Here is a 13,198-nt window from a genome sequence, read left to right as displayed (position 1 = left end):
AGGCACTGATTTGGATAAGAGAAGGCTTGTGCCTTGGTCACGCGCTTGCCTCAGCAAAACCTAACCTCCATGTGAACGCCAGGACGCTGGGCCCCTGCCAACATGCTCTCTAACAAGCAACGTGGGAGCTGCAGCTCTGTGGCCTGTGGGATTACTGTGTCTTGTACTACCTTTGCTTCAGTGTATCACCGCTGCTGTGAACAGCCAGGAGCTGAACATAATTCAGACTCTATTATCTGTATAAGAATCAGTAGTTATTGTGTCTAAGGCTGTAACTATCCTCTGTGCTAAATAAATTTAAGAACTTGAAGGCTTCCAGGAATGATTGCCTCTTGCCTTTTGGAGGGGGTAAGGAGCCTGCCAGGGCATTATGAGTTTTGAAGTAGTGTCTGTCACAGCACACGTGAAGAGCCAACATCATTTGCCATCTATGCCCTTGTGTCTGTTGTCTGTTAGGTTTCTGTCCTTTAGAATGCTGAGCAGAATGAGACGAGAGATTTACAGGACAGGGATCATTGCAGTGGAATGACTGATGGCACAGCGTTATCACCCCTTTGCTTGTGTGGAACAGTGACAATTCTCCCACAGTGAGGGGCAGGGGAAAGGGTTGGCTTGTGCTGATCTAATTGTTGCCTAAAGAAGAAGATCCAAAACAAACCTGAAAACTCAAGCAAGCAACTTTTGCCCATTATTTGTGGCAGATGACTTTTCATGAAGAATGTGGTTAGAACTGATGTATATATACATTTCCCCTGAGAAGCTTAGCACTGAGTGTTAATAGACAGATCAAAGAGCTACTTAGCCACTGGAACCAGGAAATTGAGCAGCAAAATAAAAATCAATCTCACTTTTAGTGTGTTTAAAGTGATTTTGTTCAGCACTGACTTCTGTGTGAGTACTTAGGAAAGCTTAAGATCATGAAAAGTTTGAGTTCTGCGAGCCAAACTGTCTCCCACTCTCCTGCTATTCATAAAATGGTAAGAACGCTTTCTATGTACAGAATGATTTCAGATTTTCTGTGCCTTACCTGTTGCTTAGATCACCCTTTTTTTTTGCCTTACCATTTGCAAGATTATTCCACAGGATCACATACTATGAAGATATTATTAGCCTGCTTGCCACCACTTTTCAGGCTGTTTGACTCGTGGATAATGCTGCCCTTCTCTGAGTACACTAGTACAACTTTTAGACTGTGCTATCCCTGATTGTGTAGGGGACATGCTTGTTATATGAGAGCTATTTTAAGCTGAATCTTAAAAAAGGAAAAAGGGAGGGGGAGGATATTTCTTGAATCCCTCAGACCATAACTCAGCCTGACAAGGATAAAGAAGATAAAATCCAGATACCTCAAACAGTTCCCCAAGTGTCTAGACTGCAACAGTCCTCCTAGGGCTGGGAGCCAATACCGGGTTTCACTGGCAGGAGGGGGAATCTCCCATTTCTTGCTTGCTGCATCCATGAGCAAAGCCCAGCATTTCAAGACCCAGTCCCCGATTCAGTGAGCCATGCTGGAGCCATCGAATCATACCCAGTGCAGGTAGCAGGCCAACGTATTTTATCTCTGGAAGAGAACTTCCTCGTTTGGAGGAGGCTCCTCTTTTTTTCCATGAGACTGAATTTAAAAAGCAGTAGCTGTATGCATCTTTTCCAGAGTTTAGAATATTAAAATAAACCTTAAAAATCCCTACAGTGGTGATGAAGTACTTGGGGAAGAAAAGAAACATTCAGCATCTAGTTCAATGATTTAGCATGATAATCTCAAATTTGGGGTACAGTCACCCTTTCCCCCCCACCCCCAGCCTAAGATCAGCTACAGAATAGTCAGTCTGGAGTTTATTTATTTATTTGTTTTAAATGAAGAGAGGCAAAAAAAAGAATCAGTAAAATACAATTTTACTGGTTCATTTCCAGGACTGGGCTGCTGTTATATAACAAAGCACACAAAATATTTTGTTTTTTCCAAAATTCATTTGTCTCCTAAGCCGTTTGGTCCTTAGGCTAAGAACAGGAGAGACACTGAGTCTTTGCAGCCTGGAGAACCATTTACGCTGTTCTTTGTAGCAACCTTTTCCATACTTGAAATAATTATCCTGACTCTCCTCAATTATTTCTTCACTACATTAAACAAATCCGTATCTTTTGATCTTTCCTCCCTGTTCATGCCAGGACAGCTTTTATGCAAAGGTGCAAACCACTGCATACATTAAACATGTATTGCAAGCTCTAGGCTTTCCAGGGGCATTAACCTGAGGTGGTAATGCCTGGCGCAGATTGCACAAAGCAGCTCATTTTAGCTGTTCCCATAGGGTGCCATACGATGTGTAATGTGCTTGATCTCATCTGATCTGTTTCTACCACAGAACAGATTAAAGGAAAAAACCCAAAACAACAGAGGCTGGGGTATCAGAAAAAAAAAATAAAATAGAGATGTAGATTCCTTTTGTGTGATAGAATCACAGAATGATTTGGGTTGAAAGGGACCTTAAAGCTCCTCCAGTTCCAACCCCCTGACATGGGCAGGGACACCTTCCACTAGACCAGGTTGGTCCAAGCCTCGTCCAACCTGGCCTTGAACACTGCCAGGGATGGGGCAGCCACAGCTTCTCTGTGCAACCTGTGCCAGCACCTCAGTACCCTCACAGGGAAGAACTTCTTCCTAATATCTGACCTAAATTTCCCCTCTGTCAATTTAAAGCTGTTCCCACTTGTCCTGTCACTACCTGTCCTTGTAAAAAGTCCCTGTCCACACTTCTCGTAGTCCCCCTTTAGGTACTGGAAACTGCTCTAAGGTCTCCCCTGAGCCTCCAAGATTGTTAAATGTTGATTGCTGAGTCCTTATTAAAACAAGCCTCACAGGACAATGTCCCCATAGAATGTCTTCTCACAACTAAGGAGCCTGGGATCCATGAAAAGCAGCATCACTTTGTGCTTTACTTAACATCCAACACTTCTGCCGCACCCCAAGCAGGCAGATAGAACTGGGTCTTACTTGGAAGAGCTTCGATTAGATCAAGACACAGGCCCCTGGCACAGTGGCTTCCTCACTGCCTCAAGGCTGATGCTTGGGTAAGTGGAGGGTACATATGGCCAGGGAGAGGATGGGCACAAAGAAAGAAACGTGTGACTGAGCAAGGGCAGGGGAGCCTGCACAGGAAAGTGCAATATTAAGAGGCACGGAAGCCTGTGAAGTCTGGGGAGCCACATGAAAAGCAGGTGCCTGCCCAGGCACGTGGCTATCAGAGAAAGGATGGGAGGCGCAGCGCCATAATTACGCATCATCTTGTGACTGCTGCGAGTGCTGCCAAGAGCCAGCGAGAGAGCTGACTGCTTTCTTAAGACAAGTTGCAGAGAGCCACAAAGGGAAAGCAAGTGAATCAGCAAGGGGCACGTCAGTCTCCAAGCCGAAACTGACACACACACCACTGGTGTGGTGCAGAGTTATGTCAGGGTAAAGCTGATGTGCTGAGAGATGCTCCTTTGTTTGTAAACACACCAGAGACAACCAGGGTACTGTGGAAAGTCATTTTATTTCAGAATTTCACGCACTCTGTCACAGACCATGCACTTAAGACTTTCCCCTTTGCAAACCTGCAGCCTCCAGGCCTGGAAGAGATGGGGAATCATCTGTTCATTTCTCATTGCAAGTACCCACATGCTAACTAAGAGTGAGGGCCCTGATGGCAGCTCACCAGGAGGCAGAAAGCAGCCTCTTTCTTTCATAATTGCTTTTAAACGTGCAGGAAAAGAAATCCATCTGACTTGAAGGATTAGCAATGGAGCTCAGCAACACTGAAACCCCACAGCTAAGCAAATTGGTCCTTACCCAATGGTTAAAGGGAACAAAACGACAATCTCTTGAGATCCCAGGCAGCAACACAGGCTCTGGGCCTCTTACAATCAATTTGTCTCCGAGCAGCTCTGCCAGGAAGGTGGCTGGGAGCTGCCCTCTTCACATTCATCTTTAGGTCCTCCTGCTCTGTGCTATAGCTTTGACTAGGAAGGAGCCTACCTATAGGAGAGACAGCCATCCAGGCTGTACATCAACACATGTACTGCGTTTAATACTGAAAGGTGCTGGTTCGAAGGACGCTGCAACAGTCTCCGGAAGATTTACCCTACTCCTTCTTCCCGGCCTCTGTTGCCCCTTATGCCTGACCCCACTCTTTATACACTCCTAGTCGCAGTGTTCCTGTAACACATTACATCTTTGGCCTCTGCTGAGACTGCCACTGCCAGGGCAGCTATTGCCCACCCACTGGGGTGGCTGCCTGTAGGAAGTGAGCATTTGCCTCCCGAGAACAGGCTTGTGGCTAGCTCAGAGGAGGGCACAACTGAAGGGAAGAACTGATGGAAGTGATTCAAGTGAAGTGGAGCAAAGGCTACAAAAAAGGCAAGAAGGCAGCTTCAGTCTCCATTTGATACACAAATTGAGCTCAATAGCAGCAAGAAATGGCCATAAAATATTAATTCATTAGGTTGCCAGGAAGAATAAAAAGCATTCATGTGTAAAAAATTCTATATACAGATATGTACGCGACACAAGCCAGCTCAGACAGTGGCTCCCTCCTGTTTATGTCTCTCCTTTCTTTGTATGTATAGTTTTGATCATTCCAAATCATGTTGCTGCTCAACAACATTCTGAGTGAAGACCGTGGTATTGGAGCCAGCACCAAGTGAGGGGTGAGATGACATTGAAGAAATGAACTTACAGGGAACTCCTGACAACCCAGATATTTTAATATTTTTGTTGACCTTCAAGTAATTAAAAGAAGGGTGAATTTCCCCCAGTAGCCTATAGGCCCCAAATCTCATCTGTCTGCTCTTAGGCTAGGAAGGTTGACATCAGAAAGGCAGTGGAGGGCAGGGAAAGGAAGAGGGGAAGAAAATCTGGGAACCAGAGTGAAGAGCAATCAACAGCTGACCAACACTGACTGCTGCGAAACTTACAAAACACAAAATCATACAAATGGAATTTGTGTTAACCTTTTATACACTTACAGACTTTATATACACACACAGACTTCAAAGTAGGCATCTGGCAGTCTAGAAAATACCAGTACCCTAAGGATTAAATAATTTAAAATGCAACATTGTGTTATCACTGTATAGGGAATACTATCTGACACACTGGCTAAAATGGACGGATTGTCCACGGAAAGATGCTCCCTCCCTCATCTCACCAGCATTGCCTCTAAAAAGAAATCAAGGACTAAAGACTCCCCTCTGTGGTTCCACTCCTGAAACTCACCTTAAAACTTCTTTGTCAAGGGGGGAAGCCCTAAGAGGAAGGGAAGAAAAAAGGATTCCTGCTCCCTCCAAACTGCTGGTGCAGTACCTCTCTCCATTGACGAGGCAGGCTGGACAACAAGGGAGAAAAAGGTGCTAAAGCTGGGAAAAGGTATGTTTCTGCAACGGTAACTGGTCTTTTGAGAGAGAGCCCCAGGCTCGGGAGGACACCCTCTCTCCCCCTTTTTGAAGTCAGGAGGCCAGGCGGCTTGAAGAAGAGTACAGGGAGTCTATGTGGCTAGTTTAGGAGAGACCAGCAGTGCAGCAGCTGCCCCCTGAAACCTGTACCTCAGTTAGCAGCGGATGGGAGGGCAGCTAAAGGAGAACAGCTTGACAGCAGCTGTAAGCAGGAGTGGGCAGAACTGCATTACCAACAGGTCCAAACAGAACAGGAAAGTGTGCCCTCACCAGCTTTCTAAGAGTAATTGTAAACTGGGAGCACTGGAAAGTCAGCACATGGGAATGAGGAAGGGGATGGACAGCCTCAGTTCTGAGGTGGCTGGGGAGGGGACTAAAACACACACTGAGAGTAGATGGCAAAGACAACATATCTCCAAATGCCATCTCTGCATATGTACCCTAATAACAGTGTAGGGGACAGAACCTTGCTGATGACACCAGTTCAGTCCTATCACCTTCAGACTTAAGGCTGGTGAGAATCTGGCTTACATGTGCTTATTACAGAGTCCTTTGAGGCACACAGTCCTGCTTCCACCCTCTATAAACCAGAACAGCCATAAGCTCTTGGGGAAAAGATGAAAAAAATAATCCCTGTTCCCATGCGTCTCTCCCACCCCTCCCCCATGATCAGCCTCTCTTCCTCTAGGCCAGAGACATCTAAGGAGCTGCCCTGTTCTCCATTCTCCAGGGCCATTCCCACCAGCAACATCCAGCAGATCTGGCTAGGCAGGAATGGCAAGCCCTGCTCCTTTGGCCTCGTCACATAGCCAGATCACAAAGGCTTCTTCCTCCCTTATGATGGCTTCAGTGAGAACTGCCCATACTGAAGGCTGTGTTGCAGCAGACTGGACAAGCCTCAGCCCTTACTCCTGCCAAGAATGAGAAGGCTCTTCAGGAGCGTTCTCCTATTCCAAACTCTACAGCCCTAAATACTGCCAGTGTCATCATTATCCCCTCAGAAATACAAAAAACACCCCTATCCAAAACATCTCCCTCAGTCTGCCCTGCATGACTGGGTCAAAGGGACCAAAAAAAGACTTAAAATAAAATAATGAGGAGACAGTGTGGTACAGCAGGGAAAAAGAAACATGGGGCAAAGTCGGGCTGGAGGAAAGGACCTCAATGCAAGTCTGCTGAAATTGTCACTGGATTTACCAGCCCAGTTCCACCTTCTTCAGACCAAAATGGACTCAAATGCAGTAACTGTACTACAAGAAAAAGAAGTGCATAGTTTGGTTTATTTTTTTGGTAGACACTGAAAACATTGGCAGAATTGATGTGAAGATCTTAGAGCTGCAGTTTCAGCTCTTTTCCCTAGCTAATGGGTACCTGTTGGGGCAGAGATGGTGGAAATGGACCAGTAGCACCAAGAAATTCAGTGGGAGCACCAACTCCACAGCAGGAAATAATAATGAACCAAAAGGAAGGGGGGGAGGGAGGGAGGGAAAAGAGAGAGAAAGAGAGACAGAGGTGGAAGAGACGTATTTTGTAGTAATCAAAGTCCATTGTAGCTAAACCCCATCAACACTTCTCTAGGTAAGGCCCCATTATGTCTGCAGCAACACCTCTGGCTCTGACAGAGAGCTGTAGAGGGTATAGCCCAACTCATCCACTTCCTCGGGGGTGAGCTCTGAAAACAAGTTCACCTTGGGGTTCAGAGCACTAGGGAGGACTCCCGCCTCCAAGTATCGGATCAACCCCTTCAGCGTCTGCAAGAAGCGATCAGCCAGCATGTCCTGGGACCAGTCGGACTCTTCTTGGCATAGGTGCAGGATGACATTGGTGAGCTGGCTGGCAGTGAGGTGACCCAGGGCTGGGTTTGACTTGGATACTGCTTTCAAGATCTTCAGGCACAAACAACGGCAGCCAGAATCACACTGGTCCAGGGCCCGGAGCGGCTGCGAGGCCCGGGGGGCGAGCCGTTTCTGCCGGCCGCAGGCTCAGTCGCCACAAATTGTCATTCTGGGCTAATCGATGGGGTTTGGCCACAAGGATGATGTCACCCAAAGTCAGGGATGGAAGGAAGTCGATATAAAGATGCCGTTCTGGATCATACTGGACTTCCAGTGTCAAATCTGCTGGGGGAGCTGCTGGACGGATCACGTAATCCAAGAGAGTTCCAATTGCTGGCCAGTTGATTGAGCCAGCTACAACTTTCTCAAAGGTGTCTGCTACAGTTTTGGGGGAAAGGTAACCCCCTACCACACAGCGGTCCCAGTAGCTGCTTCCACGTGGAAAGTACTCTGGGTTTTCCCGACGCACCAAGTAGAAGCCAGGAATGTTCATGATAGTGTCCTCCCCGGGGATGCACGACCACAGGTTCTGCTCCAGCATCAGAGGCACAATGAGCTGGATGTGGTCAGCTGTCACTACCTTTCACAAGAGAGAAAAGTCGGTAAGAACAAGCTGTCCCTCTCCACACTCAGTTTTATTCACCGTCTTTAGATAGCCTTCTGTTCAAAAGAACCTTCTGTTCAAAGGAACCTGGAATAAGGATTCAGCTGTCTCAGTCTCCTCTCTGTGTGGGCTTCGCTGCCTCCTTTTGTCAAAGGACATTGTGAAGGACTATTTCCCATGATCAGTGGGATAACTCCAAGGTAAAACCCAAGCTAGTGTTTATACGATACGTCTTATTTAGAGATCTTTAAATACTTCAGGATCTAACATGAACTGCATATAGATGACTCCTTTTGCCTCCTATTGCTCTAAGTCCACTCCTTGGATGTGAGATGCAGCTGGCCCAGGGCACAGCAGCACCACGTGATAATTTAAAACAGGAAGCAGAGTATAAAGTTTCTAGACAAACTTAAAATTTGCCATGGTTTAATTATCCCACTGTACAACTAGGAACTGCCCTCGCCTGGTCTGCCACATTGTTTGGAAAAAGGTCATTAAAGATCTCTTTTCACCAATGTGATTAAGACTCCGGCTCTAAGTTTCACTGGACCCTTGACACTCCATTCCAGAGCTCTGACTCAAACAAAAAAGTGTGCCTCTGAATCACTCACTATAGCTATGACATCTTCCCATCAGAGAGATATGCAGCAGGGACTGCTGTCAAATCCACACAATCATGCATTAAAAAGAGTAGGGAAAACCTACATTAATACACAGGAGTTCTAGGGGAATATCATGTATGTGGAAGGAGTCAGAAGGCACTGAGAGAAAACAGAGGTCTACCAGAGAAACAGCAAGAAACAAACAGCTGAAGGGAGAGACAGAGAGGAAGGTAAGAAGGGCTGAGATAATCCAGAGAAATAAACCATCAGAAAGCAAATGCTTTGCCAATGGCACTGGAGCATCCTGGTCACGCCTGTTCAAACAGTACTGCAGAAATAAACGCCTGGCTCCACTGTGGGAAAGGCGACACCAGGAGCCTTATTACAGAGGAATGCTGTGCTGAGCCAGCACTGCCAAAAGGGAAGCCTGAGATGCCCCTGCCTCGTCAGCCTTCTGGATAATGACCCGTCATGCGGCCCCAGGAATTACCTGCAGATCATCATAGAGGCTGCCGCTGAGGTACATGTCACGCAGGGGCATGTCCGGCAGCTTGGCACGTAGGAAGCTGCGCAGCTCCGCACAGATATCCACAGCTGCTTGCTTGGCCCGGGCCTGCTCATCCGCTGGGATAGCCACCTTCTTTCGGTAATAAGCAAAAAGCTTTTCTTGCAGAGACAGGCGAAGGCGAGATTTTTCCAGCTCCACTTGACTCCTTTTGGCAGATGGCTTGGGCTTTGTTGGTCGAAAAAAGTCTGCAAGACAGAAGGAAAACTATTGATCCTCTGCAGTGTTACACCATGAAATGATCTGCAGAAGAAAATCTGCAGCACGGAGGTGCAGACTCCGAGGTCTCAAAAAGCTTTCATCAGACATTTTGCATGCTTTCCACAGGTACCAGTCAAAATGGAGGTGCTGAGAAACTTCTAAAGATACTACTACAAGTAACAAACCGGATGAAAACAAGTTACTAGATTTGGAATTTAGAACAAGACTAAAATTACTCTCATGTACACGATGTTAATGGCTATGTGGGCAGGACCCTAGTTCAATTACATCAAAAATTCAGCACTGTTACCAGTTCAGAAGCTCTCAGCATGATGCCAGGCCAGTGGATGAGACACTCTTCAACAACCACCATGATCTCATTAAGTTTTTAACATTATAATGGATTCTTACAGATTATAAGCAAAACCCAGTCCTGACCAGGGTATAAGATCAGAGAAGATCGCGCCACCGTGTAATAATATAGTTGTTAGGAGTTTGATCAACGGTTATCAGGATGATGAGGCAACAGACCTTGGGGCCAGCAGAGCTCAGGCAGTCATAGCCCCAAACTCAAACTTCCCTCATGCTTTCCATGACTGAAGAACAGAGAGCCCACTCTTAAGCACAATACAATGCTTCATGCTGCCGCCTGCATTATTAAGCAGTGCCTAAGGTGCACACATTCTCTAAGCCTCTTTTCTTCTGTCTAGTTTCCTAAAGAAGTAAGTCAGTGTTTCCATCTATCTTTCAGAATTCTTTTAATATGGACCAAGAGTTTCAGAAGTTATCAATGAGAATTACAGATCTAAGAGGCCGTTGGAAGGGCTGTGGTACCTAACAGGTGCAGGAGAACCCCCCCAGGTCAGTGGCCCCATTAAGGCAATCAGCTGTCGCACAGTTGTCTGGCAAGAGGCATTTGGTCACGCAGCACATGCAGAATGGCTGACCAAGCTGCACACAAGCACATCTTGCCCAACCTCAGCAGCTGCTGTCTCTTGTCCCACTGGAGTCTTTGGACAGATCTGAGGTTTTGTCTGAAAAGGAAATGGCTCACAAAACCACAGGGAACCAGACTTCATTGCCTGTTCATGAAACAAAAATCCCTTATTTTTTCATTTAAGTTATTTTTAAGTCAAGTATGCAAGACATCACCATCAATAGTTGTATTCCTCAATCCTCATCTTTGGGGATTCTAATCAAATGATCTAGACCCCATTTAACACAGCTGCCTAGTTCTGCATAATCCTCAGCAGAAAATCCATTGTCATCCTGAAGCTGACTTTCTTGCAGAGCATCTGGAAATCAAGTTAAAAGCTTGATCCTAATTTTTATTTTAAATCTCCAAGTATAAATCTCCTGAAGCAACCAGGGATAGTAAATAAAATCAGTAAGAAAAACAAGCAAACACATATAACAAACACTGAGAGACTCTGAATTACGTATTATTAATTATCTATATTGAAATATATATAGTATTACTTATTACTACTTACAGAATGAGGATTGCAGGTCACTTTTCATAGCCTGTTGAAGACTAACTTAGTGATAAACAGCACTAAACAGGCAAACAGCATTACAGAAATTATTAGAAAACTGCTAGAAATAATATAGAAAATAATGTTATAAAATGCTAGTACATTCACGATTTGCATATTTCCCTCTTAAAATAACCCACAAACAAACTGGAATGGTCCAAAACAAAGCAACAAAGAGCTTGAAAGGAATGTTATGGCTTTTTATCAGGAAAGATTGCCCAGATAAGTATTCAGCTTGAAAGATAAAAAGACTGAGGGAGAATAAAGCTCTTTGAGGAATGAAGAATGCAAGCAGATGACTATTATTCACTACTTTCCAATATGACTTTAATTCTTGAACTTACCAACAGACCTGCTTAAAAGAAAAATATCAAAACCCCGAGCTAGACAGAGCATTCTCTTCCCTGCAGTCCTTTAAATGAATACAGGGTTTATGGGCCTGGATGACTCTGTAATGCAGGAGTATCCCCCTGTTCCTTACCTGTGTCTGCAGCTGAAGGATCAGTGGGAAGGGTCTGTAGGGAACGGCTGAGGCTAGTCTTCATGTCCTGGGTCAGTAAGCGTGAGGAGGAGCCCAGCCACTTTGGCTCTTCCCAGCTCCTCTTTCCCGACTGGCTCAAGCGAGTGGGACTGCTGGGAGCACTGATTGCCCGGTCGTACATCTAAAGCAACATCACCAGGAACAGTTTAAGTCATTAAGAGCCTATCACTTGCATTTTACCCAGCCTAGTGCCAGAATCCTGGGGCTTTCCCCATTCCTTCTTTCCAGCACCCCGGTACTCAGGTCCCACCCTGGTGGCCACATGCTCACCCGTTTGACAGCCAGCGTGGCGATGCCCAGCATGGCAGCTCCCCCCACACCCAGCACAAGCCGAGCATTGGACAGCACAAAGTCGATGGCTGTGCTGATGCCATTGTCATCCTTCTTCCCTTTGCGCTGGCCAGCGCCTGCCATCTCACCTGGAAGGAGCAGGAGCGTTAAACAAACAGGTCAAAACACATAACCCCAACAGTCCACTCCCTTCTCCACCCCATGTTCACAGCTCTTGGGCTCTCAGCACAGAGCCATAGGACAGGACCACCTAATTCTGCAGCCTCTTTAATTATCTTCCCTTGAAAAGCTCCTTATTCCCAGACACACCAGAACAGTATTGACCAAGCTCGGCAATGACAGCACTTCTTTTGGTTCCAGCTCTGTTTATAATCTGAAAAAGAATATCCCAGATTTGATGCTGGGCTTCTAATGATCGAAGCAAACAGACTACAAGGATGCTGCAGAGGGACTCTTCAGCAGGGACTGTAGTGATAGGACAAGGGGTAATGGGTTCAAACTTAAACAGGGGAAGTTCAGGTTACATCTAAGGAAGAAGTTCTTTACTGTGAGGGCGGTGAGGCACTGGAATGGGCTGCCCATAGAAGTGGTAAATGCTCCATCCCTGGCAGCGTTCAAGGCCAGGTTGGACACAACCTTGGGTGACATGGTCTAGTGTGAGGTGTCCCTGCCCATGGCAGGGCATTGGAACAAGATGATCTTAAGGTCCTTTCCAACCCAAATCATTCTATGTTTCTGTAATTGTGCAATCACGTAATGCTTTTTTAAAAAGAAAGTGGCACTTCAGCAATATTTTGCAGTAAAATCCTGTATATTATATAAAATTCTATGACCATTTGGGTCTTTTTAATTAGTGCTTCTCAAACAAAGCATGGTACTTTTTATGCCGATTTATTTTCTTAGTCTAATGCAGGTAGTTTTGCCTGCAGACAAGGCAATGCAAGGATGGTCAACTGCTTGTCTGTAACAAATCAGAAGCTTCAGAGCATCCGCTCCCAGAATCATTTGTTTGGACAATGAACATTAATGTTTTCTTACATGCATACTTTTGTTTTCTCCAGTTCCCACTTAACCGCACCTTGGTATTTAAAGAGTCTCCCTGGCCAACACCACATGTAAAACACACTTTGCCACCGCTATACCCATAGGTTGATCCTCAGTCAACTGACATGAAAACTCTTACAATCTGAATCAAGATCTGTTTCCTAAGTCAGTGCCAAAAGTTCAGACTCTGCCTGACTTGGGTGGTTTAAAACTGTTCTTAGGTCTTTCTAAGACCAAGCTACAACCTCGGGATGAATGAACAAGGAGGAACCAGGAACCCAGTCACTCTTCATCCCTAGGCACTTTCACAAAGGTAACTGTAATAACAGCATAAAGAACACGGTTGTATCGTTGTAAATGACCTACCTGTGACCTAATGCATTTGTAATGAGAACAGGAGAGCCCTCCTGCTATGCCTGTGAAGGCACCTTCCAGATTTCTTCAAGGCAATGGTGGGCAGGGAGTGCTAATCATCTCTTTTGGTTGGCAAGGGGATTTAGAAAGACGAGGACAGCGGGGCCAAAAAGAGCTATAGGGAATCTCTAGACCAGGCCCC

The 13,198-nt window shown here is 45.8% G+C and overlaps 1 protein-coding gene across 1 annotated transcript; it reads right to left on the bottom strand.

The window, feature by feature from the left end:
* Window positions 1-6,815: 6,815 nt before the first annotated feature.
* LOC104410035 (mitochondrial dynamics protein MID51-like) lies at window positions 6,816-13,112 on the bottom strand. Its single transcript, XM_010020088.1, is given in 6 exon segments — window positions 6,816-7,379; window positions 7,381-7,839; window positions 8,956-9,218; window positions 11,248-11,428; window positions 11,578-11,726; window positions 13,009-13,112. Coding segments are annotated over 5 exon segments (1,413 nt in total). The 5' UTR covers window positions 11,722-11,726; window positions 13,009-13,112; the 3' UTR covers window positions 6,816-7,013.
* Between the last annotated feature and the right edge of the window lie 86 nt (window positions 13,113-13,198).

This window comes from Nestor notabilis, unplaced genomic scaffold, assembly GCF_000696875.1.
Source record: "Nestor notabilis isolate BGI_N333 unplaced genomic scaffold, ASM69687v1 scaffold20088, whole genome shotgun sequence".
NCBI classification, from domain to species: Eukaryota; Metazoa; Chordata; class Aves; order Psittaciformes; family Psittacidae; genus Nestor; species Nestor notabilis.
The sequence above is the reverse complement of the archived record's forward strand: the minus strand, read 5'-3'. Positions and strand labels throughout refer to the sequence as shown.